Source organism: Anolis carolinensis, unplaced genomic scaffold (genome assembly GCF_035594765.1).
Source record: "Anolis carolinensis isolate JA03-04 unplaced genomic scaffold, rAnoCar3.1.pri scaffold_8, whole genome shotgun sequence".
Lineage (NCBI taxonomy): Eukaryota > Metazoa > Chordata > Lepidosauria > Squamata > Dactyloidae > Anolis > Anolis carolinensis.
The window spans coordinates 16,285,025-16,307,283 of NW_026943819.1; the positions used below are offsets into that span (position 1 = coordinate 16,285,025).

At 44.2% G+C, this 22,259-nt stretch overlaps 1 protein-coding gene across 3 annotated transcripts in view; it reads left to right on the forward strand.

Annotated features, from left to right (window-relative positions):
- robo4 (roundabout guidance receptor 4) overlaps nt 1–22,176 on the forward strand; it is a 78,126-nt gene extending 55,950 nt beyond the window's left edge. For all 3 annotated transcript variants that reach the window (XM_008119090.3, XM_003226311.4, XM_008119091.3), the window contains exons 18-20: nt 9,562–9,956; nt 15,070–15,330; nt 20,500–22,176. In XM_008119090.3, the coding sequence (XP_008117297.2) occupies nt 9,562–9,956; nt 15,070–15,330; nt 20,500–20,636 (793 nt within the window). In that variant the 3' untranslated portion in view covers nt 20,637–22,176. The remainder of the gene's footprint in view (nt 1–9,561; nt 9,957–15,069; nt 15,331–20,499) is intronic.
- The last annotated feature ends 83 nt before the right edge of the window (nt 22,177–22,259 follow it).

Consider the following 22,259-nt stretch of genomic DNA (forward strand, 5'->3'; position numbering starts at 1 on the left):
CCGGCCATGGCGTTGCCAACCAAGTTTACTGGAGAAGCTTCTAAGGTTCATGTTTTCCGTCGCCAATGTCAAGCTTATCTAGAGGCCCGTGATGCCGAGTTTCCCCAGGAAGACATCAAGGTGGCGTGGATTTACAGTCTCCTAGACGGGCCAGCGGCTAACTGGGCGACGGCTCTGTTCGACCAAGCCTCCCCACATCTAAGGTCAGCGCAACATTTCTTGGACCACCTTAAGGCGACCTGGGGAATCGAGGACAATTTGGAGGCAGCCGGGCACAAACTCCGCCGCCTCTTCCAAGGAGACAGACCCATGTCTCAGTACATAGCCGAGTTCCGAGTGCTGGCCCACAACACCGGCTGGAACGATGTTGCCCTCAGAGGACAATTTCGGGAGGGTCTCAACATTGAAATGCTGGAGGAAATCTCCAAGGTGGATCCTCCCCAAACGCTTGAAGCACTCATCGATCAATGTTTACGGGCTGAAGTCATGATTGCCAACAGGAAACAGTGGGTACGAGGCCAGAGCGGTAGAGCTGGGGCAAAACCCCCCGCTCCCGCCAGCGTTCAGCCGCGCCCAGTGTGGAGACCCCCACCACCATCCCCATACCCCAGAGGGAGCGAGGAGGTGCCGATGCAGTTGGGCAATGTGCGTCCCAGATTAGACGCCGCCGAGAAGGCCCGCCGCCAACGCCTAAATCTCTGTTGGTATTGCGGGAATGGGGGCCACTTCGCCAGAGAGTGCCCAGCCAAAGGGAAGCCCGCCGCCCGTCTTGCGGCGGCGTCCTCCACGGAGACGAAGGCGTCTGAGGCGGCTGGCACACAGCCGGCGGGGGAAGCCAACGACCGGGCGTAGAGAGGCTCGCCAACCCGGTCAAGAAACCCATTCAAGAGCCGCCAACCGGGGTCCTGTTCCTTCTAGTGGTCACCTTATGGTCAGCAAAAAAGGGACCCGTCATGATCCACGCCATGATAGACTCAGGAGCTACCAACAATTTCATTGATAGAGAGTATGCCGACTCTCTGGGATTACAATATCATGACTTCAAGAATGCCCGTGTGGTGCAAGCCATCGATGGCCGTCCTCTCAAGACGGGCCCCGTAAGCCAGTGGTCGGAACCCACCAGGATGTGGATAAGGGAACATATGGAAGAGATTTCCTTCTTTGTTACTGAGGTTCCCCATTTCCCTGTGATTTTGGGGATTCCATGGCTGACACTTCACGACCCAAGTATCTCCTGGTCCAACAGAGAACTGCAGTTTGCTTCAAAGTACTGCCAAAACCATTGCCTCGTAGCCAGGGTCTGCCATGCCACAGACACCGAGCCCATTATCACCTTGCCAAAGAAGTACTCCGAGTATTGGGATGTATTCAATGAAAAAGAAGCCGACTTGGTGGAGGGGGCCCCGATCCCGCGAGGGCATCTCTACTCCCTGACTGAACCAGAGCAAGAAGCTCTCAGGGAATTCATAGAGACAAACCTTCGCAAGGGATTCATCAGACCCTCTCAATCCCCAGCCGCCTCCCCAGTGATGTTTGTGAAGAAGAAGTCAGGGGAATTACGCTTGGTGGTGGACTACAGAGCATTGAACAATATCACTAAGCGGAACAGCTATCCCCTGCCCTTAATCTCGGATCTACTAGACCGACTTCGAGGAGCCAAGGTCTACACCAAGCTGGACCTACGGGGGGCTTATAATCTAGTTCGCATCAGAGAAGGGGACGAGTGGAAGACCGCCTTCCAGACTAAATTCGGATTATTCGAGTCCCGAGTTATGAATTATGGATTATGCGGAGCTCCCGCAACGTTCCAGCATTTTGTCAATGACATTTTTCAGGACTATCTAGATAGGTTCTTGATAATCTACCTGGACGATTTTTTGGTGTTTTCTAGATCACAATCAGAACATGAGAACCACGTCAAAATGGTGTTACAACGATTGCGGGATCATGGACTTTATGCCAAGCTGGAAAAATGCGCTTTTGATCTACAAGAGGTAGATTTCCTTGGATACCGTATCTCGCCTCTAGGGCTCTCCATGGATCCAGCCAAGGTTTCAGCAGTATTGGAATGGCGGGCGCCAACTAACAAGAAGGAGGTGCAGCGATTCTTGGGGTTCGCGAACTATTACCGCAAGTTCATTCCAGATTTTGCCCGCTGGTCTGACCCAATCACTAGCTGCATCCGTGGAAAACAGCCCTTCCGCTGGACTGATCAAGCAGAGAAAGGGTTTCAGCAACTAAAGAAATTATTCACGTCCCAGCCAATCCTTCAGCATCCAGATCCTGAAACCCTTTTTGTGGTGCAAGCGGACGCCTCTGATGTGGCAATTGGGGCTGTGCTCCTACAACCGGTGGGAGATCACCTTCATCCTTGTGCCTATTATTCTCGTCAACTAACCGCACCAGAGAGGAACTATACCATTTGGGAAAAGGAACTATTAGCCATAAAGGCAGCTTTTGAAACTTGGAGACATTGGCTAGAAGGGGCCAAATTTCCCATTGAAGTCCACACTGATCATCGGAATCTAGAACATCTAAGAACTGCCCGCAAGCTAAATCAGAGGCAGCAACGTTGGGCTTTATTCTTTGAACGTTTCAACTTCCAGATTCATTATGTGACCCCAGCCCAAACCAAGCAAGCAGACGCCCTGTCACGTAAACCGGAATACGCTGCAGGACTCAAGGAGACCTTTGAATCCCAACTACTACAACCCGAGAACTTTGCCACGCTCACAGTGGGGAACACCAAATCCACTCCCATTGATTCAACTCCCTCTACTCCAGGACCCATCTGTGCTCAAGAAATCAGGGCTAGTCAGCAAGCAGATGCCTGGGCGCAGGACCAACTTCGTCAAGGATTGCATTTTCCCTTTTCGCTTAAAGATGGACTGCTTTGCTATAGAAATCATGTTTATATCCCACCCGGACCGGGCAGGGAAAAAGCACTTCGTCTGTGTCATGACTGCAAACCAGCAGGGCATTTCGGACTATTTAAAACCATGCATCTGATCCTAAGAGATTTCTGGTGGCCCAAGATCCGCAAGGATGTGGAAAAATATGTCAACACCTGCCCAGTATGCCAGCGCTCCAAGATAAGAAGGGAGAAGCCCTCAGGGCTTCTACACCCCCTTCCTACCCCATCTCGCCCATGGGAAATAATTTCTGCGGATTTCATCACTGACCTACCACCTTCCTGTGGATTCACCACGATCCTAGTGGTGGTGGACCTTTTCACCAAGTTAGCCCATTTCATTCCCTGTGAAGGCCTCCCCACGGCCAAAGAGACTGCAGATCTATTCCTTCAACATGTTTTCAGACTACATGGATTGCCCAAGAGTTTGGTCACAGACCGTGGATCTCAATTCACCTCTCGTTTCTGGAAGGCACTACAAAAACTATTGGGCATAGACTCTCGTTTATCTTCAGCTCATCATCCCCAAACAGATGGGCAAACGGAGCGCACCAATGCCACTTTGGAACAGTATCTTCGCTGTTATGTAAACTACCAACAGGACAATTGGGCTTCTCTGTTACCACTGTCAGAGTTTGCCTACAACAATGGAGTTCAAGCTTCTACAAAAGAAACGCCGTTCTTTGCAAACTACGGCTTCCATCCACGTTTCTTTCCCCCTGTCATTGAAACTTCAGAAGTTCCCGCAGCAGAGGATTGGCTGCAGGAACTCACAGCGGTGCAACAACTTTTGCTCCAACAACTAGACCAAGCCAAGGAGGACTATAAACGTCACGCGGACAAACATCGCCAACCGGGCCCCGAAATCAAGGTAGGAGATCGGGTTTTTCTGTCCACTCGCTTTTTGCCCTCCCATCGCCCTTGCCGGAAGTTAGATGCCCGTTTCATTGGTCCCTATCCAGTGGTGGCGCAATTAAACCCCGTGACTTTCAAACTCCAACTTCCGCGTTCAATGCGCATTCACCCAGTGTTTCACCGCTCCCTGCTCCTTCCGGCGGATGGTGTGCGTCCTGATACAGACCAGCCGGCCCCCCCTCCTGTTTTGATGAATGGGGAGGAGGAGTTCGAGGTTGAGGACATTTTGGATTCTCGCTTTCACCGCCGCCGCCTACAATATCTCATTGACTGGGTGGGTTTTGGCCCTGAGGAACGCTCTTGGGAAGACGCCTCCACAGTCCATGCTCCTGATCTAACCCGTCGCTTTCATCAAACCTATCCCGCCAAGCCGCGACCTCGCGCCTCGGGGAGAGAGTCCCAGTTTGGGAGGGGCCTTGAGGAGGGGGATAGTGTGATGACTCATGGGCCTTGTAGTCCTGCTCATGACATTGTAATGCCTGATGAAGAAGAAAACTTGGGTTTTTTACCTTCCCAGTCAGAACTGGAATCTTCTCAGCCAGATCTTTCCCAGGCAGATCTGGGAACCTTGCACCTGCAAGAAAGTTGTGTCCCAGAAGTATGTCAAACAAATCCTGAGCCTACATCTCCCGTGTTCTCTCGCCATGAGTTTTGTAAACAACAGAGGGGTTTGGAAGCAGCTTCGCGCAGGAGTGCTAGAATAGCAGCTAAGAATGTAGCCAATTAAGCCTGCTTTTCGTGAGAATCTTTAAGGAGTCAAACATCTGGTCTCAGAGTTTAGCTTTCGTTTCTGGTTCCCAGAGAACTGCTTCGGCGGGAAAGTTAGACTCTATATAGGTGTTTTACCCGCGAAGTAACTTCGCGGAGTCAATTCGTCAGCCTCCGGAGCGAGTTGTGTCTGGACAGCGCGCTCCGTTTCAAGCCTCGTTCCTGCTCAAGCCTTGTCCTTGTTTCCAGCCTTCGCTCCTGTTTCCCAGCCTTTGTTTACCTACGGACCTTGCCTTGATTCCCAGGACTAAACCTTGCCTTGTTTCACGGATTTTACCAAGTTATTCCACGGACCTTGTTCTTGTTCCTCGTTACCTTGTTCCACGATTCAAGCCTTGTTTCAAGTATCAAGTTATTTCCTAGCCTTGCTCAAGTTCATGGACTAAAGGACCTTGTCATCTCCCCTCACTTTGCCTGGCAAAGTGAGTGTTTCGGTTATTGGATTACAACTTTGGACCTTAATATTTCATATTGGACATTGTTTCCTTGGACTAATTTTGACCTTTCCTGAAAGGTCTGCTTCTGGACTAACTTTTACATTTGCTTTTATTAACTTTATATATTTCCTTAATAAAGATATTAGATAGAATCTGGTCTCTGCGTATGGTTATTGGTGCTCTGTAGCCTGGGTCGTGACAACTTAACAGGTCATTCTCTTTCGGACCCCGAGGAAGGCAAAAGAAAATTTTCTGAGAACAATCTTGCCAAGAAAATCCCATGATAGGTATACCTTAGAGCTGCCATAGACATTATGAAAATTATCATCAAAAAGAACTGGCCTTGCTTTCTCTGGATGCAGAGAAAGCTTTCGATAATTTAAATTGGAATTTTTTAAAAATACTCTTTCAGGAAATGGATATGGGATTCGAGTTTCAAAATGCAATTTTGGCAATATATCAACGACAGACAGCAAGAATACTAATAAATGAGCATGCTTCTGAAGAATTCGTAATTAGTAAGGGGACAAGACAAGGTTGTCCCCTTTCACCTCTAATATTCATTTTTGCTTTAGAAATTCTATTAAGAAATGTAAGAGAAGATCAAGAATGAAAAGGAATCAAGATTGATAAACAAGAGTATAAAATCAGAGCCTATGTGGATGTTGTGATATGTATAATTGAAAATCCAAGAGATAATATACAGAAATGGCTTAGGAAAATTGAAGAATTTGGCGAATTGGCAGGGTTTAAAATTAATAAGAAGAAAACAGTTTTACTTACTAAAAACATAGACAGAACAATTTGAAGGCACACAGCAACAGCAAGCTCTTTGAACTGCAACTCCAATCATCACAGCCATCCATTATGTATTCTAGGCATTGACTTGCACTGTTGCTTTGTACTCTGTTGTGTTGTTGCAGCAAATGAAATGGATGAGAGGATAGTGTGTTTTGTACTGTGTGTTAGCAGCTTTTAGCATCAGCAGGAGTAAAAATATAGTTACTTTTAGAAATTGGGAAAGTCAAGAGTCATATTTTAAACGTGTTATTACATTTTAGCAAATTGCTTCTGGAAGTAGCTTTGAAAAGGAACTTTCCAAGTTTTGCTTTGCTGGCCCATTGCACTGTGGAGAGGAGCCCCAATCGACTAAAGTTTTATAAATGCATTTCATGTCTGAGGTGGCTTTCATAGGGTATTTTGCCTCTCCCTCTTTTAATTCTAGGCTGCTTTTCCCCCCCCAAAACCTTGAGGCCTTAGGGCAGGATGTGGGTTGACCACAGTTTTTGATCCTGAGCCAATTGCATTTAGGCTGCCTGCAGAATGTTTCTAATTCCTTGGGGGAACATTTGGAATGAGCTGCGGTTAAAGAGGGGCAAAGAACCAGCACTTATGCATGTATACATTATACCCTATAGATATATAAGGAATAGAATTTCTAAACCACACGAATATACTTCTGGAGTGTCACCAAGATTCATTCACCAGCTTCAGCTCTTCTGTCAATAAATCCCTCCATCAGAAACTGCTGCATTCAGCTTGGATTTTGTGGGATTTGATAGAGCTTAAAATGGAACAGAATTGTGTGGGGGGTGTGAGTGCCCAGAATTGAAGGATATAGTAGGGCTGAGAAGGATTGTGGGCAAAAGTCCAGGGTCCCAATCAACAAAATTAGCAAGAGAGACCTCAAGCACAGTAAGGCTGGCTTACCACATTTTGGGTAACAAAATGCATATTACCATTGAGAGAGTTTTAATCCATTGAGTTCAGAATCTAAAATTACCGTGCATTGGGAGTGGGAATATGTGGGCAGAAGGCATTGCTAATATGGTAAGCGACTGTTAGTGGAGTAGCGAAGAACTGTAACTCATTTTGCCTCCAACTGGAGTTGAAACCAACGAACTTTGTTAATCAAGACTAGTTTTTTTTATCATGTCAGAAGAAACTTGAGAACATACTGCAAGTTACTTATGGTCTGAGTGAATTGGCCATCTACAGAGACATTGCCCAGGGGATGCCCGGATGTGCTACCATCCTGCTGGGAGGCTTCTCTCATGTCCCCTCAAGCTAGAGCTTACAGGTGGGGGCTCACCCCATCTCGTGGATTTGAACCGCCAACCTTCAGGTCAGCAACCTAACCTTCAGGTCAGCAATTCAGCCGGCACAAGGATTTTATTTATTTATTTACAGTATTTATATTCCACCTTTCTCACCCCGAAGGTGACTCAGGGCGGATCACATTATACACACATAGGGCAAACATTCAATGCCCATAAACACATCAAACAGAGACAGAGATAGACAGATGCAGAGGCAATTTAACCTTCTTCTGAGGGGATGTTCGATTCTGGCCACAGGGGGGAGCAGCTGCTTCATCATCCACTCTGATGGCACTTCCTCATTCCAGATCGTAAATTAGTTAAACTTGCCTTCCCACTTTTTATAAGTGGTACCTTATTTCCTACTTGATAGATGCAACTATCTTTCCGGTTGCTAGGTCAGCAACGAGCAGGGGCTATTTTTATTTTTTTAATTGACGGGTGCTCACCCCGCCATGGGCTAGCCTCGAACTCATGACCTCATGGTCAGAGTGATTTATTGCAGCAGGCTGCTCAACAGCTTGCGCCACAGCCCGGCCCAGATTTAACCCATTGTGCAACTGCAGCTCTATCAAGACCAGTGTGAATGTCATTGACTTCCACACAACCTCCAACTCAGATGTAAGCTAGGATATGTGTGTCCAAGCAACATCAAAGTGTGGTCAAGATAGCAAAATGAGGAAAAATGCAGAAGCCAGGAGAAGCTGCAGCAGTTTTCTTTTTCCTGAGCCTATAAGAAGGGGCAAAACTCTCTCCTTTTATCCCCCCCCCCCCCAGAATTGAATGCAAACTACTTTGCATTTTGAATTCAGTTTGCACCAAATGATGAAAGCTGAGTACAAAGGAGGAATGTGATATGGAAAGAGAAACTGGACATTTGAAAAGCACCTAAAAGGGTGGGTCAAGAAAGGATTGTCCCTATTAAATTGAGATGTTTGAAAGGCATGCTTCAGTGGATCTACTCTAAATTGATTCAGTTCAGCCAGAGACTGGAAAATGGGAGAAAGGTGAAGCAGGAAAAAACATAGCAAGACTTGCTAACTGGAGGTTTGTGTGCACATGAGTGCTGAGGTTGATCCAGCAATTTAACTGGGCCAATATATCCCTGAAATGCAGAATCACAAACAAATTGCTAATTAAATGAAACCCTCTGTATTGCTGGTTTCCCTTTCTGGCTGTCTCCAACAGAGCCGGTGGTTTCAGCAGCCCTTCCCTCTTGAACTACTCATTGACAAATGGCAGCATTCCACTTTGCCCCAAAATACCAAAAAGATCCATGGCAGAGCTCCACCACAGGAAAATTTGCATCTGTCAGGGATTTTATGTGTGTTTTGTAAAAGGGCTTAATGGCCAGGCAGACAGATGGGCATAGAGAAATGCTTTGAGGATGCCTGCTGCTACTGCTGCTTTGCTAAGTCCTAAGAAGACCTCTGCTTGATCCTTTCTTGGATGAGAGCCACATAAGTTGGGGGTCCTGCAGAAACTAGAGAAGATGCAGACATTTACAACCAGAATAGCGACATAGTTGGGACTGGAGCATCTTTCCAACAGAAGAAGCTTTAAGCATTTGGAGTGTTTTAGATGGGGATTAATCAGATAGTCCTATTTTATTTATTTATTTACAGTATTTATATTCCGCCCTTCTCACCCCGAAGAGGACTCAGGGTGGATTACAATGAACACATATATGGCAAACATTCAATGCCAACAGACAAACAACATTCAGTTTTAGACAGACACAGAGGCATTTTAACATCTTTCCAGCTTCACGATTCCAGCCACAGGGGGAGCTGTTGCTTCACCGTCCATTGGTGGCTGTTCTTCCTCATTCTTTTCCTCGTGAGCAGTTTTATGGTGTTGTAGATTAGTTAAATTAGCCTCCCGCATAAAGCGTACCTAAATTTTCCCTACTTGACAGATGCAACTGTCTTTCGGGGCTACTAGGTCAACAGCAAGCCGGGGCTATTTTTTTTTAATGGTCGGAGGCTTAACCTGACCCGGGCTTCGAACTCATGACCTCTCGGTCAGTAGTGATTTATAGCAACTGGTTACTAGCCAGCTGCGCCACAGCCCGGCCCCGGTCCTAGGGCCCTTCCACACAGCCCTTTATCCCAGAATTTTAAGGCAGAAAATCCCACAATATCTACTTTGAACTGTGTTATCTGAGTCCACATTGCCATATATTCCAGTTCAAAGCAGATAATGTGGGATTTTTATTCAGCTGTGTGGAAGGGGCCTTAGAATCTTAGATTTGGAGGAAGCCTCGTAAGTTGTCTAGATCTGGTATTTCCAAATGTGGCTCTCTCCATATCACTATACCCAGTGATCAAGGACTTTTGGAGTTCAAGACTAAATTATCTGGAAGGATCACGATAATAATGGAATTGTATTTGTTCACTTTTAATGCCAGCATTGTCCTTTTTCCCTCAAGGCAGCACAACGACGGCATGCCTGCTACTCCACATACCTTCGCTTCGTCTGATACCTATGGCTATATTTGCAGCCCACTGGCTTCAGAGCTGCTTGAAAATGATGATGACGACCCCAACATGGAGGGCGGTGGAGGCCGTGCCACCAAGTTCTTCCGCGGTTTCTGCCGAACGCCTTCTTCCAGCCTGAGTGAAGACGAAGCCTCACTGGGTGGCTCCCTCTTGAACGGATGGGGCTCTGTCTCGGAGGACAACGGCACCAGCACCCGCTGCAGCCTGATCAGCTCTTCCGATGGCTCCTTTCTCATGGATGCCAGTTTTGCCCAGGCTTTGGCTGTGGCGGTTGACAGTTTCTGTTTTGGGCTGACTCAGAGAGAGGTTGACAAGGCACTGACAGGTAACAGCAGCCTTTTGCTTTCCTCAGCTAATCCTGATGTAAAACAGGACTGTGCCCATTGCAAACATTGAAGTATGTTTGAAGTTGACCCAAACATAACATAATTGAAAAGTGTGCTTTTGGACACTTCTTAGAAACAATATTTTTTGGCTGGGTTAGAAGACGCCAGGGGCCCCTGGTGGTGAAGTGTGTTAAAGCGCTGAATAAACACTGCCAACCTAGCAGTTCGAAAACATGAAAATGTGAGTAGATCAATAGGTACCGTTCCAGAGGGAAGGTAACGGCGCTCCATGCAGTCATGCCGGCCACATGACCTTGGAGGTGTCTATGGACAATGCCGGCTCTTTGGCTTAGAAATGGAGATGAGCACCAACCCCCAGAGTCGATCACGATTGGACTTAACGTCAGGGGAAAACCTTTACCTTTTTTTTAGAAGACGCTTGATGTTGTTGACCAAAAATGTATTTTGACAAGGTCTGGAGAGGTCTCCCACTGCTCTCCCCTAAGCTGCTGAATTTCCTGACCGAAAAGTTGGCGGTTTGAATCTGGGGAGCGGAGTGAGCTCCCGCTATTAGCCCCAGCTTCTGCTAAGCTAGCAGTTTGAAAACATGCAAAGGTGAGTAGATCAATAGGTACCACTCTAGTGGGAAGGTAACAGCATTCCATGCAGTCATGCCGGTCACATGACCTTGGAGGTGTCTACATACAACGCTGGCTGTTTGGCTTAGAAATGGAGATGAGCACCAACCTCCAGAATCAGATACGACTAGACTTAATGTCAGGGAAAACCTATACCTTTACCTATGTACTTTTTGGAAAGGAGTCAGCATTGTTCAACAGTAGGATAACCATGTGTTCTATGTTAGAGAGACTGGGAAGCCACATTAGCGCACCAAGACACAAAAGTGTATGCTACTTGCAAAAAATGATGGTAGGAGATCATTTTATGTAACCAGTTGACTGCTGTCTCCAGGACAGTGGAATCCAGTAGTTGCCAAAGTAGAATCCGCACCCTGTCCTTCAGACCCGACAAACAAATTGATTTATTTTGTATCCGCTGCTCATGTTCTGGGCACTTCCATTCAATCTCTGTTCCTCATAATCAGGCAGAGGGCCAGGAGAGTGCAACATGATTTATCACTGCAGTAATTCTCTGTTGCCGTTAGAATGAAGCTTTTGTTTCCAGCTTTCTCCCTGTATAGCAAACTTTGAGAGTCGTAAATGACAAAATTGATGGAGCGAGCTAAAAGATGCAGAAAGGAGGGAAATCTTCTAGGCACAAACATGCCCAGAATCCCAGAGCAAACATCCAGACCGCAATATTATTTTTGCTCCCTCCTTTGCCCCAACCAATTCCTTTGGAGTTCTTACTAATCCTGTGACTGAGAGGCAGACTCTCCTTTCCTCCAAACAGGCCACTACACTGAGGTCGGACAAGGCTTGGTGTGTTTGACCTAGATGGGCCTCTTTGGCCCTCAGCCAAATCTCTGCTTTACCTCGGGCTCCACTTCTTTCTAAGGCCTTCAAGGCATTAGCACATTGAGGAAGGTTTTGGGGAGGGGGCAAGGATACATACCTTTGGCCCCTCTACCATTTCCAATTTTTTCACAACTACTTTGGAAAGAGCAATGTGAGAAGTGCAGAGATTTTCATCTTCTCAAAACAATGTGAAATATTTAGAACAGGGATCCCAACTAAGGCTCGGGGGCCGGATGCGGCCCATCGAAGCCATTTATCCGGCCCCCACGGCACAAGGGCAGAAGGGGGTTGGGCTAAATGACCCAAGAGGCCCCTTCTTCTCTTACAACCATTATTATTATTATTATTATTATTATTATTATTATTATTATTATTATTATTATCAACACAACAACGTTGTATGGCACAGCAAACAAGATAGATATGCTGGATTTTGTTTCACAAAACCACAAGTCGAACACTTCCCAAGTGTCTAGGACTGTGTGATGTATTTTCGGATGATGTGCGCAGATCCCAGTAGGGTGGCCTTTTGCAGTTGGCAGATGGTGATTTTGTCAATGTCTATTGTTTCCAAATGCCGGCTGAGATCTTTTGGCACGGCACCCAGTGTGCCCATCACTACCGGGACCACCTGCACTGGTTTCTGCCAGAGTCTTTGAAGTTCAATCTTGAGGTCCTGATAGCGGCTGAGTTTTTCCTGTTGTTTTTCATCTATGCGACTGTCACCTGGGATGGCAACATCAATGATCCAAACCTTGTTCTTTTCCACAACTGTGATGTCTGGTGTGTTGTGTTCCAGAACTTTGTCAGTCTGGATTCGGAAGTCCCACAGTATCTTTGCGTGCTCATTCTCCAATACTTTTGCAGGTTTGTGATCCCACCAGTTCTTTGCTGCTGGGAGGTGGTACTTGAGGCATAAGTTCCAATGAATCATTTGGGCCACATAGTTGTGCCTCTGTTTGTAGTCTGTCTGTGCGATTTTCTTAGAGCAGCTGAGGATATGATCAATGGTTTCGTCGGTTTCCTTGCACAGTCTGCATTTGTGCACACCTGCTCCCCCGCAGGTGCCACCTTGACGTGGTGGGGGGGGGCTTAGCTGCTCCAATGATGACTGAGGGCTGTGCTGGCAGTAGTGTAACTACCGGCAGGTCCAACCAAGCCAGAGAGGCCTCAGCTGAGGAGCACAACCAAGAGCACCTAACCCATTAGCATTATGGAGAATCAAACCCAAACGAAGTCTATACTGGCTCGGTCGTCACCCAGGATAAAAAGGACCGCGGTGGATGCTGCTGATTCTGGACATCCATCGACAAGTGGGCTATGGAATCATCAAAACCCAAATGAACAGTCACAGAAGCGGCAAAAATATACAATGCCAGAAAACCGCACAATTATTATTATTATTATTATTATTATTATTATTATTATTATTATTATTATTATTACTATTAACATTGAGGCTGGGTGGCCATCTATCAGGGATGCTTTGCTTGTGCTTATGGTGCACAGAGGCAGAAGGGGGTTGGACTAAATGGCCCAAGAGGTCTCTTCCAACCCTCTTTACTATTATTATTATTATTATTATTAATAATAATAATAATATTATTATTAACATTGATTCTGGGTGGCCATCTGTCAGGGGTGCTTTGCTTGTGCTTTCGGTGCACAAAGGCAAAGGGGGATTGGACACAATAGCCCAAAGGGTCTCTTCCAACCCTCTTATTATTTTTTTTTTTTATTATTATTATTATTATTATTATTATTATTATTATTATTATTATTGCTCGGTAGCCAACTATAGTCCGACCCTCCAATGATCCGAAGGATCGTGAACTGAAAAAGTTTGGGGACCCCTGATTTAGAAGTTCTTATAAAATATTGATTGATACTCTACATTGGCTACATAGTTAGTTATAAATATGTAACTAAGTAACATCCTTTGGGCCTTCCTAACCAACCTTAATGGCCATTGGCCATATTGAGCAAAAGAAAATTTGCAGCAGGGTCCTTCTTCCAATTGTAGGAGAGAATAGGAAACTTTCTCCTCTTTGCATTAATAATGATGATGATGATGATGATGATGATAATAATAATAATAATAAAACTTTATTTATATACCACCCTATCTCCTGGATGGGATCAGGGCAGTTTCCAGTCATAAAAACAACACAAACATTACATAACAACATAATAACACATTATTAAGCAAAATAAAATAATACAATTATAACAATAAATAACACTTATATGACCAGATCAAGGGGACGCAGATCAGAGCATTCCCATTGGCAGCTGAACAGATCTCCTTTGCTCAATGGTGGTGCTTAATGGGGCTATTGCATTTAAGTTGCTATTAAGGGTGCATTTCCAGCATAGTATTATTAAATACAAAGCAGTTAAAGGGCTGCAGTTCTAGGATACAAATTTATACACTACAGTAAAGGGTGCCAGCTACAGTCTATGAATTTCAGGTTTCTCTTTTGAAAAAAGATCATGAATTGGAAGCACATTTAAATTGAAAATACTCTCTTCTCAAATATACAGTATTTTTTATGTGCATATGTTTTTGTGCCAAATATTGCACCATGATATTCCAGATAGGTCTCTGCAATATAAAGGATAAATGTATTCTAATCCACATACGGTATTGATTCTGGATGTGAAAATTAGGTTAAAGGTAAAGGTTTCCCCTTGAAATAAGTCGATTCGTGTCTTACTCTGGGGGGTGGCACTCATCTCCCTTTCTAAGCCGAAGAGCTGGCGTTGTCCATATACACCTCCTAGGTCATGTAGCCAGCATGACTGCATGGAACGCCATTAGCTTCCCGCCGAAGTGGTACCTACTGATCTACTCACATTCACTGCTAGGTTGACAGAAGCTGGGGCTAACATCAGGAGCTCACCCCATCCACGGATTCGAATCACCAACCTTCCGATCAGCAAGTTCTGCAGCTCAGTGGTTTAACCTACTGTGCTAAGATGGCAAAGGTAATGAATGAAGAAGAACAGTCAAGCTAGGAGAGGCTGCTGCAGTTTGCTTTTGTCCAAGTATACAAGCAAGGGCAAGATTTTGGCCTTACTGAACTGAATGCAAAGTTTGCAAACTACAGTAGAGTCTCACTTATCCAAGCCTTGCTAATCCAAGTTTCTGGATTATCCAAGCCATTTTTGTAGTCAATGTTTTCAATATATTGTGATATTTTGGTGCTAAATTCGTAAATATAGTAATTACAACATAACATTATTGCTTATTGATCTGCTTTTTCTGTTAAATTTGTTGTAAAGCATGATGTTTTGGTGCTTAATTTGTAAAATCATAACCTAATTTGATGTTTAATAGGCTTTTCCTTAACCCCTCCTTATTATCCAAGATATTCGCTTATCCAAGCTTCTGCCGGCCTGTTTAGCTTGGATAAGTGAGACTCTACTGTACTTTTACACTTTGAATTCCATTTACCCCAATGAGAATAAGCCAAGGACAGAAGAAAAGAGGGAGGAAGGGAGAAAGTGGGACATTAAAAAGGCAGTAAAAAAATGGGATGGCAGAAAATTAATAGGGACTGTCTTTGCCATTTGAATGGCGTGCTTCACTGTGACAGTAATGACAAGTCTTGCTCTTCTTCTTTTCTTGCAGACTTTTTGCCTTCTGCCTCTCCTCTCAATGGACTCCTGCATCCATACACTTCCACAGGAAGCTCAGAGGAAGTGCAACAGAAGCCAGGCTCGCAAGCGCTTTCTGTGTGGGAGTGGAGCACAGATTGGGTGGATGAGATGGAAAGCAAGTATTCACAGGAAGCTGAGAACTGGAACAGCCTTCCCAAACTGGTAAAGGGAAGGATGGCAGCCTTGGGAGAGGCCCAGCCCCTCACCACTTCTGCCGTACAAGGAGGAAATGGCAAGTAATTAATTAATAAATAATAATAATAATAATAATAATAATAATAATAATAATAATAATAATACACTTTATTTATCTTCCGCCCTTCTCCCCGAAGGGACTCAGAGTGGATTATCGTACATAAAGAGCAGACAAGGGCAAACATTCAATGCCTTAGTTACATATATAAATGAGACACACAACGCAGACAAAGGCATAGACGTCTCCTTTCATTTCCGGCTTTGGAGGAAGTGTTCATCACTAGCTCTGGGAGTTGCTCTTCTCCATTTTCAAGCTGAGGAGCCTGTGTTGTTTCCTCCTGGTCGTGTGCCCGTCATGATTGCTTGGAGCATTTTTATTGCTTCTTCCCATCAAAGTTGGCGACCCTGGTGGCACAGTGTGTTAAAGCGCTGAGCTGCTGATCTTGCGGACCAAAAGGTCCCAGGTTCGAATCCCGGGAGCGGAATGAGTGCCTGCTGTTAGCACCAGCTCCTGCCAACTTAGCAGTTCGAAAACATGCAAAATGTGAGTAGATCAATAGGTACTGCTCCGGTGGGAAGGTAACGGCACTCCATGCAGTCATGTCGGCCACATGATCTTGGAGGTGTCTATGGACAACGCTGGCTCTTCGGCTTAGAAATGGAGATGAGCACCAACCCCCAGAGTCAGTCACGACTGGACTTAACATCAGGGGAAAACCTTTACCTTTTACCCATCAAAGTGGTACCTATTTATCTACTCACATTGCATGTTTTTGAATTGCTAGGTTGGTAGGAGCTGGGGCTTACAGTGGGAGCTCACCCCGACCCATGGGAGTGGCCCTCAAGTGCTGTTACTCTGGTAAAGAAAGAGAACACACTGCAGATTGGGAAGGAATGAAGGAACACCACCAACAACTATAGTGACTTCTGCAAGCTCTATATCCAAGTTGAAGAAATCTACCTGTTTTCTTTTTCAAGAACAGATTCATCCTATCCTATAACAATATCCACGCTTTTAAAATTCCTCACAACAATGTATGCACATTCACATGTGTTTCTGGGCACACACGGTCCCGCAATTTACACATTTGTATGCGCATTTCCGCCTCCACCATGGAGAATTTGCTTTGTTCTTTCTCCAGTGTAGAAAAAGGGATTTCAGCATGTGTCTGGTTCTACCTTAGTTGGGTTAAAAATCAATACATGAAGCAACTAAATAGACAGAAGTAACAGACTATGTTTCAGCAGGGTCAGGGAGATCTGTCATTTGGTATTGTTTCTTCTCTTGACAGCGAGGGTTTTTTTTTTTCAGATATCCAATAATTCTGACTACTTCTGCACAGCAGTAGCCCATTTCATGTGTGCTTTAATGTGGGGTGAAGGGATGCATGGTTCACTGATAACTGTCATCATTCCTAATAGTGGCCTTCCTCATGGAGTATGGATTGGGTTGCAGCCCATTGATAGGCAATCCAGCCTAGGAGCAGAGGAGGTTGGACAAGAAAGAGAAATAGTCTGACTTTGGGGAAGGGCTATAGTTCAGAAGCTGAACCACTCCAGTTTTTAAATGATTTAATAGTTGGCAATGTAAATAATTGTTTTTTTTCTGACAGTGGGTTTTAGTAACTCACATTGGATAATATTGGGGTAGATGAGCTCATTGGATCCAAAACATTTTCCAGTCTTTCTCACCTGAGACCAATCAATGACCTGTGGTTGACAGGTCATAGAGCTTGGAGACAAATCCTTTTGTTCAACTATAGGTAAAGGTAAAGGTTTTCCTCTGACATTAAGTCTAGTCATGTCCAACTTTAGGGGTTGGTGCTCATCTCCATTTCTAAGCCGAAGAGCCGGCGTTGTCCGTAGACACCTCCTAGGTTATGTGGCCAGCATGATTGCATGGAGCGCCGTTACCTTCCCGCCAGAGCGGTATCTATTGATCTACTCACATTGGGATAATTTGCTTTGGCTTCTTTTGTACCTGGTACATCATTGATACACTCAGTAGTCTGGGATAATCAATCGCTCAGGATTAGAGATTTTTATTAATTTGGGAAGTGTATTAACAAAAGAACTGTGGCAGGTGGCACTTTCCAAATCCCTACAGCACTGGGACTTGGCAAGCTGACACAACTGTAGCCTTTTTCTTTGGTAATTAACGGTCCGGTCCATGAACTTTGTTGCCTCTTGCAACAGCTTTTACCTTGTCTGACCCAGAACTGAAATCTGGCTCTCTGACCTATCTGGACTCATAGAGATCTAGGTAATTTTCACGCCTTCACTTGCTGCATCGGGATTTTGCTTCAAATATCTTTCTTTTGAAGGGAGGGCTTATTTCTTTCCTGTGGCCTCTCCTTTTCTTATCCTCCCTGACCCAGATTTGAAAGTTTGCTTTATGGAGACCCTCTGAGTGGGATGCTTTCAAGGCTTTGGATCGTCATCACTTCAGCCAACACTTGGCTTTCTTGGATATTGTTCAAAAGGGATTCCTTTTACACAAATGGCCTATGTAGATCTGTGAACACCCAAATGCTCAATAGGTTTTAAGTCAGCATATGCAAGCTGCTTCCAAATCATATGGGGGTATTGATTTCCAATGCTCTGACTGACTGATGGGGGCCTTGATGGCCTCCCACACCTGAAGGTAGAGATGAGAGATTCCTTTCATGAACCAAGGCAAGTCCATCAGTGGGTTTTCTGAATAAGTTTCTCTGTAGAGAGATCGTGATAGATATTTTTTTTTAAAGGGGCCACTATGCCCTTTTTAAAGGAACGAAAATATTTCCTTGTTATATGCATTTAACTTTTACAATGTCTGTGAGTCAAAGAAAAGCTATTATTTGGGCCACAACACATGACTTATAAATGATGTCAACTTGCACATTACATATATATGTAAAAAGAAAAACGTTTCAGTCCTCAAATAGGGAACATTTGTCTCTAAGGGGCAGGTTTCTGACCATTAAATAAGGGATATCCTTAAAATAAGGGGCACTTGGGGACATCATCATTATTATTATTATTATTATTATTATTATTATTATTATTATTATGTTGTTGTTGTTGTTGTTGTTGTTGTTCTTGTTGTTCTTGAAGGCTTTCATGGCCGGATCACAGGGTTGTTGTATGTCTTTCAGGATGTGTGGACATGTTCCAGAAGTATTCTGGAACATGGCCACACAGCCCGAAAGACATACAACAACCTTATTATTATTATTATTATTATTATTATTATTATTATTATTATTATTATTATTATTATTATTATTTTATGACACAGCAAACAAGATAGATATGCTGGATTTTGTATCACAAAATCACAAGTCGAACATTTCCCAAGTGTCTAGGACTGTGTGATGTATTTTCGGATGATGCGTGCAGATCCCAGTAGGGTGGCCTTTTGCAGTTGGCAGATCGTAATTTTGTCAATGTCTGTTGTTTCCAAATGCCGGCTGAGATCTTTTGGCAGGGCACCCAATGTGCCGATCCCCACCGGGACCACCTGCACTGGTTTCTGCCAGAGTCTTTGAAGTTCAATCTTGAGGTCCTGATAGCGGCTGAATTTTTCCTGTTGTTTTTTGTCAATGCGACTGTCACCTGGGATGGCAACATCAATGATCCAAACCTTTTTCTTTTACACAACTGTGATGTCTGGTGTGTGGTGTTCCAGAACTTTGTCAGTCTGGATTCGGAAGTCCCACAGTATCTTTGCGTGCTCATTTTCCAATACTTTTGCAGGTTTGTGATCCCACCAGTTCTTTGCTGCTAGAAGGTGGTACTTGAGGCATAAGTTCCAATGGATCATTTGGGCCACATAGTTGTGCCTCTGTTTGTAGTCTGTCTGTGCGATTTTCTTACAGCAGCTGAGGATATGATCAATGGTTTCGTCGGTTTCCTTGCACAGTCTGCATTTTGGGTCATCAGCTGATTTTTCGATCTTGGCCTTAATTGCATTTGTTCTGATGGCTTGCTCCTGGGCTTCAAGGATCAGGCCTTCTGTCTCCTTCTTCAGGGTCCCATTCGTGAGCCATAGCCAGGTCTTCTCCTTATCAGCTTTTCCTTCAATTTTGTCAAGGAACTTTCCATGCAATGTTTTGTTGTGCAAGCTGTCAGCTCTAGTTTGTAGTGTGGTTTTCTTGTACTGGTTTTTTGTCTGCTGTGCTTTGAGGAGTTTCTGATTTTTGACTTCAATCAAAGCAGGTTCTTCACTTTGCTTTATATAATCTATTATTATTATTATTATTATTATTATTATTATTATTATTATTATTATTATTATTATTATTATTATTAGCGAAATTTATATCCCGCCCTTCTCACCCCGAAGGGGACTCAGGGTGGCTTACAAGTCATATGTACATACAATATATTATATTATTACATGTAATATAAATATACCATTATAATAGTGTATTATTATTATTATTATTATTATTATTATTATATCGTATTACATTATAATATTATTAATATTATAAGGTAAAGGTCAAGGTCTCCCTTGTCATTAAGTCCAGTCATGTCTGGGTTGGTGCTCATCTCCATTTCTAAGCTGAAATGACACCTCCAAGGTCATGACTGCATGGAACGCCGTTACCTTCCCGCCGGAGCGGTACCTATTGATCTACTCACATTTGCATGTTTTCGAACTGCTAGCTTGGCAGAAGCTGGAGCTAACAGTGGGCACTCACTCTGCTCCTGGGGTTTGAACCTGGGACCTTTCAGTCTGCAAGTTCAGCAGCTCAGTGCTTTAACACACTTCGCCACCGGGGACTCCCATTAATATTATATGCATATACAATATATTATATTATTAGTCCCCTAATAATAAAAGATGTGCTAACGTTTGATCCTAACCAGGTGTGATTGTTTGGGAATTTGAGGTTTTATTCTGCGAAGAGTGAGGGAATCCATGCTTCTGGGAGGGCTAATCCATTGGCCAATAGAACGCAAAACCCTCAACTAGAGGAAAGCCGTATTCCCTGCCCTTGAAGCAGACCTAAAGGACATCTGGCGTTGAAAGATCTTAGTATGTAAGCAAAGGATTTTTCCTCTCTTACAAATGTCAGGAGGTAGCTTTTGGTTTTGCCTGAAGCTTCTCTTCCTGGTCCTGGCATATCAGTGGGCAGGAACAAGGGCTCTTTTTCTGTGTGGGATGAAGACTCCCATCTCTTTCCCAAAGTAATTGCAACCATTTGGTTCTTTTCAGGGACCTGTGTGTCTAATGTGATCAACTATCCAGCCACGGTACCTGGTGCCACTCAGCCATCTCCAGCAAATATCCCGGATCGTGGGCCAGAAACCTTTCCCGTTGTGAATGGAAACAAGGACCAAGCAATGGAATGATTCAGTGTGCAAAATAAAGGGCTAGAGAAAGAAAACATTGAAAAGTATGGCAGTGATCAAAAAGTAGTAATGGTGTACAAAAAGCAAAGCCAATTGTGCCCTAAGCAGGCTTCTTCCAGTATTTCCTCAAAAGGGATTTGCTGGGGTGAGCCAACCAGGATTTAAACTGTTAACATCTCCTGCTATCCTGCCATCAATCAAGGAGCCTCATTCGATTGCATTCCTTCTTCCAGTTACAAAGGACTTCTGTGGATGGCTCTGGGCCAGGAAGGGGAATGACTTGTTTTCCAACTGATTCTATGCCCATCAGCAAAGTGAACTAACTCCTCAGAACTGCAACTGGACTCTTCTCTTGTGACTGCCTTATCGCAGGGAAAAAGAAAAACAACTTTTCTCTCCTATTCTTCCCTAACCTTGTTTATAGTACTCACAAGAAAAGGAACATGCCTATATCACTTTCTGCTAGATAGCTTTGCAACTAATTCAGACTATATTACACAGCCAGTCTGCTTGAACCTAGAAGTAAGCTGCTCAACATGAGGGATGTTGGGTGTTTCCAAATCATGTTTTGCCAGGCAATCACCATGCCCAGATGTCTTCATCTTCATTTAATAATCTTCCTATATTTTCCCAACACTGCTTCCATGAAGGAAAAAAAAATCAATTAATGAGGAAAGAACAGCAAAGCAGCTGATGTCTTCTGTTTTGGAGCATTACACATTCCCCAGTTAAAAAAAATTTCAGTTCTCATGACTGGATAAATATGCATAGAACTGGACAGTCACTATCAGAGATGGCAACTATTTTCTCTAACATTTCCATCACTTTCGGCTGATGCCTTTTTAAGGCTTCTGTAGCCTTTCCCACAACAATTTGATCTGCAACACCAAATGGATGATCTCCGTAGCTGTGCACCAGAAGAGTATCATCTCTAGGTTTTTGCATGTTAAACACACTATAAATGCAAGCCAGACCAGTTTTAATTTTTCTTGCTCTCGTCGGCTGGCAGCTCTACAGAGGCCTGATCATCAGAATCGCCTCTGAGGTGGAGATCAGTGTCAGGATAATGAAGAACAATCCTTTGGGTTTTTCATTGTTGGCTTCCCTCCCAGGATCCATCAGTCTGTGCCACCATCTGGGTTGCCAATTTCCAAGGGCATTTCTGTGATGCAGAGGAGAAGCTCGCTGTTTCTGATCGAATATTTAACCATTACGCAAGGTTGTGAATTCGTAGGGGTTGGATTGGAATCTGTCCTGCACACAAGGAAACAGCCTTTTCTCTTCAAAAATGGAGAGAAGAAACTATCTCCAAAATATATGCTGAGGGGATGACTGGCTAATTATTTTTCTAAGATGGTTGGGTCAACTTTTTTCCCCTTTTGCTGTTTTGCATTCTTCAAGTGAACTTTCCATGTTGTGGGAAAGGCCTTCTTCCTTTCAGACTTCTGCTGTACTAATTTTGCCAGATTGTGGCACTGCTACTAACCATTGTGTGTATGGCCTTACTGTGTAAATAAATGGAAAGTTTTCCAGAGTGGCACTCATTGTCCTGTTCCTTGGTGTGAGGATTAGAGCTCTACCCTTGTGTCACCCTGGTGCCATTGCAGAGCCAAAGGGAAAGCA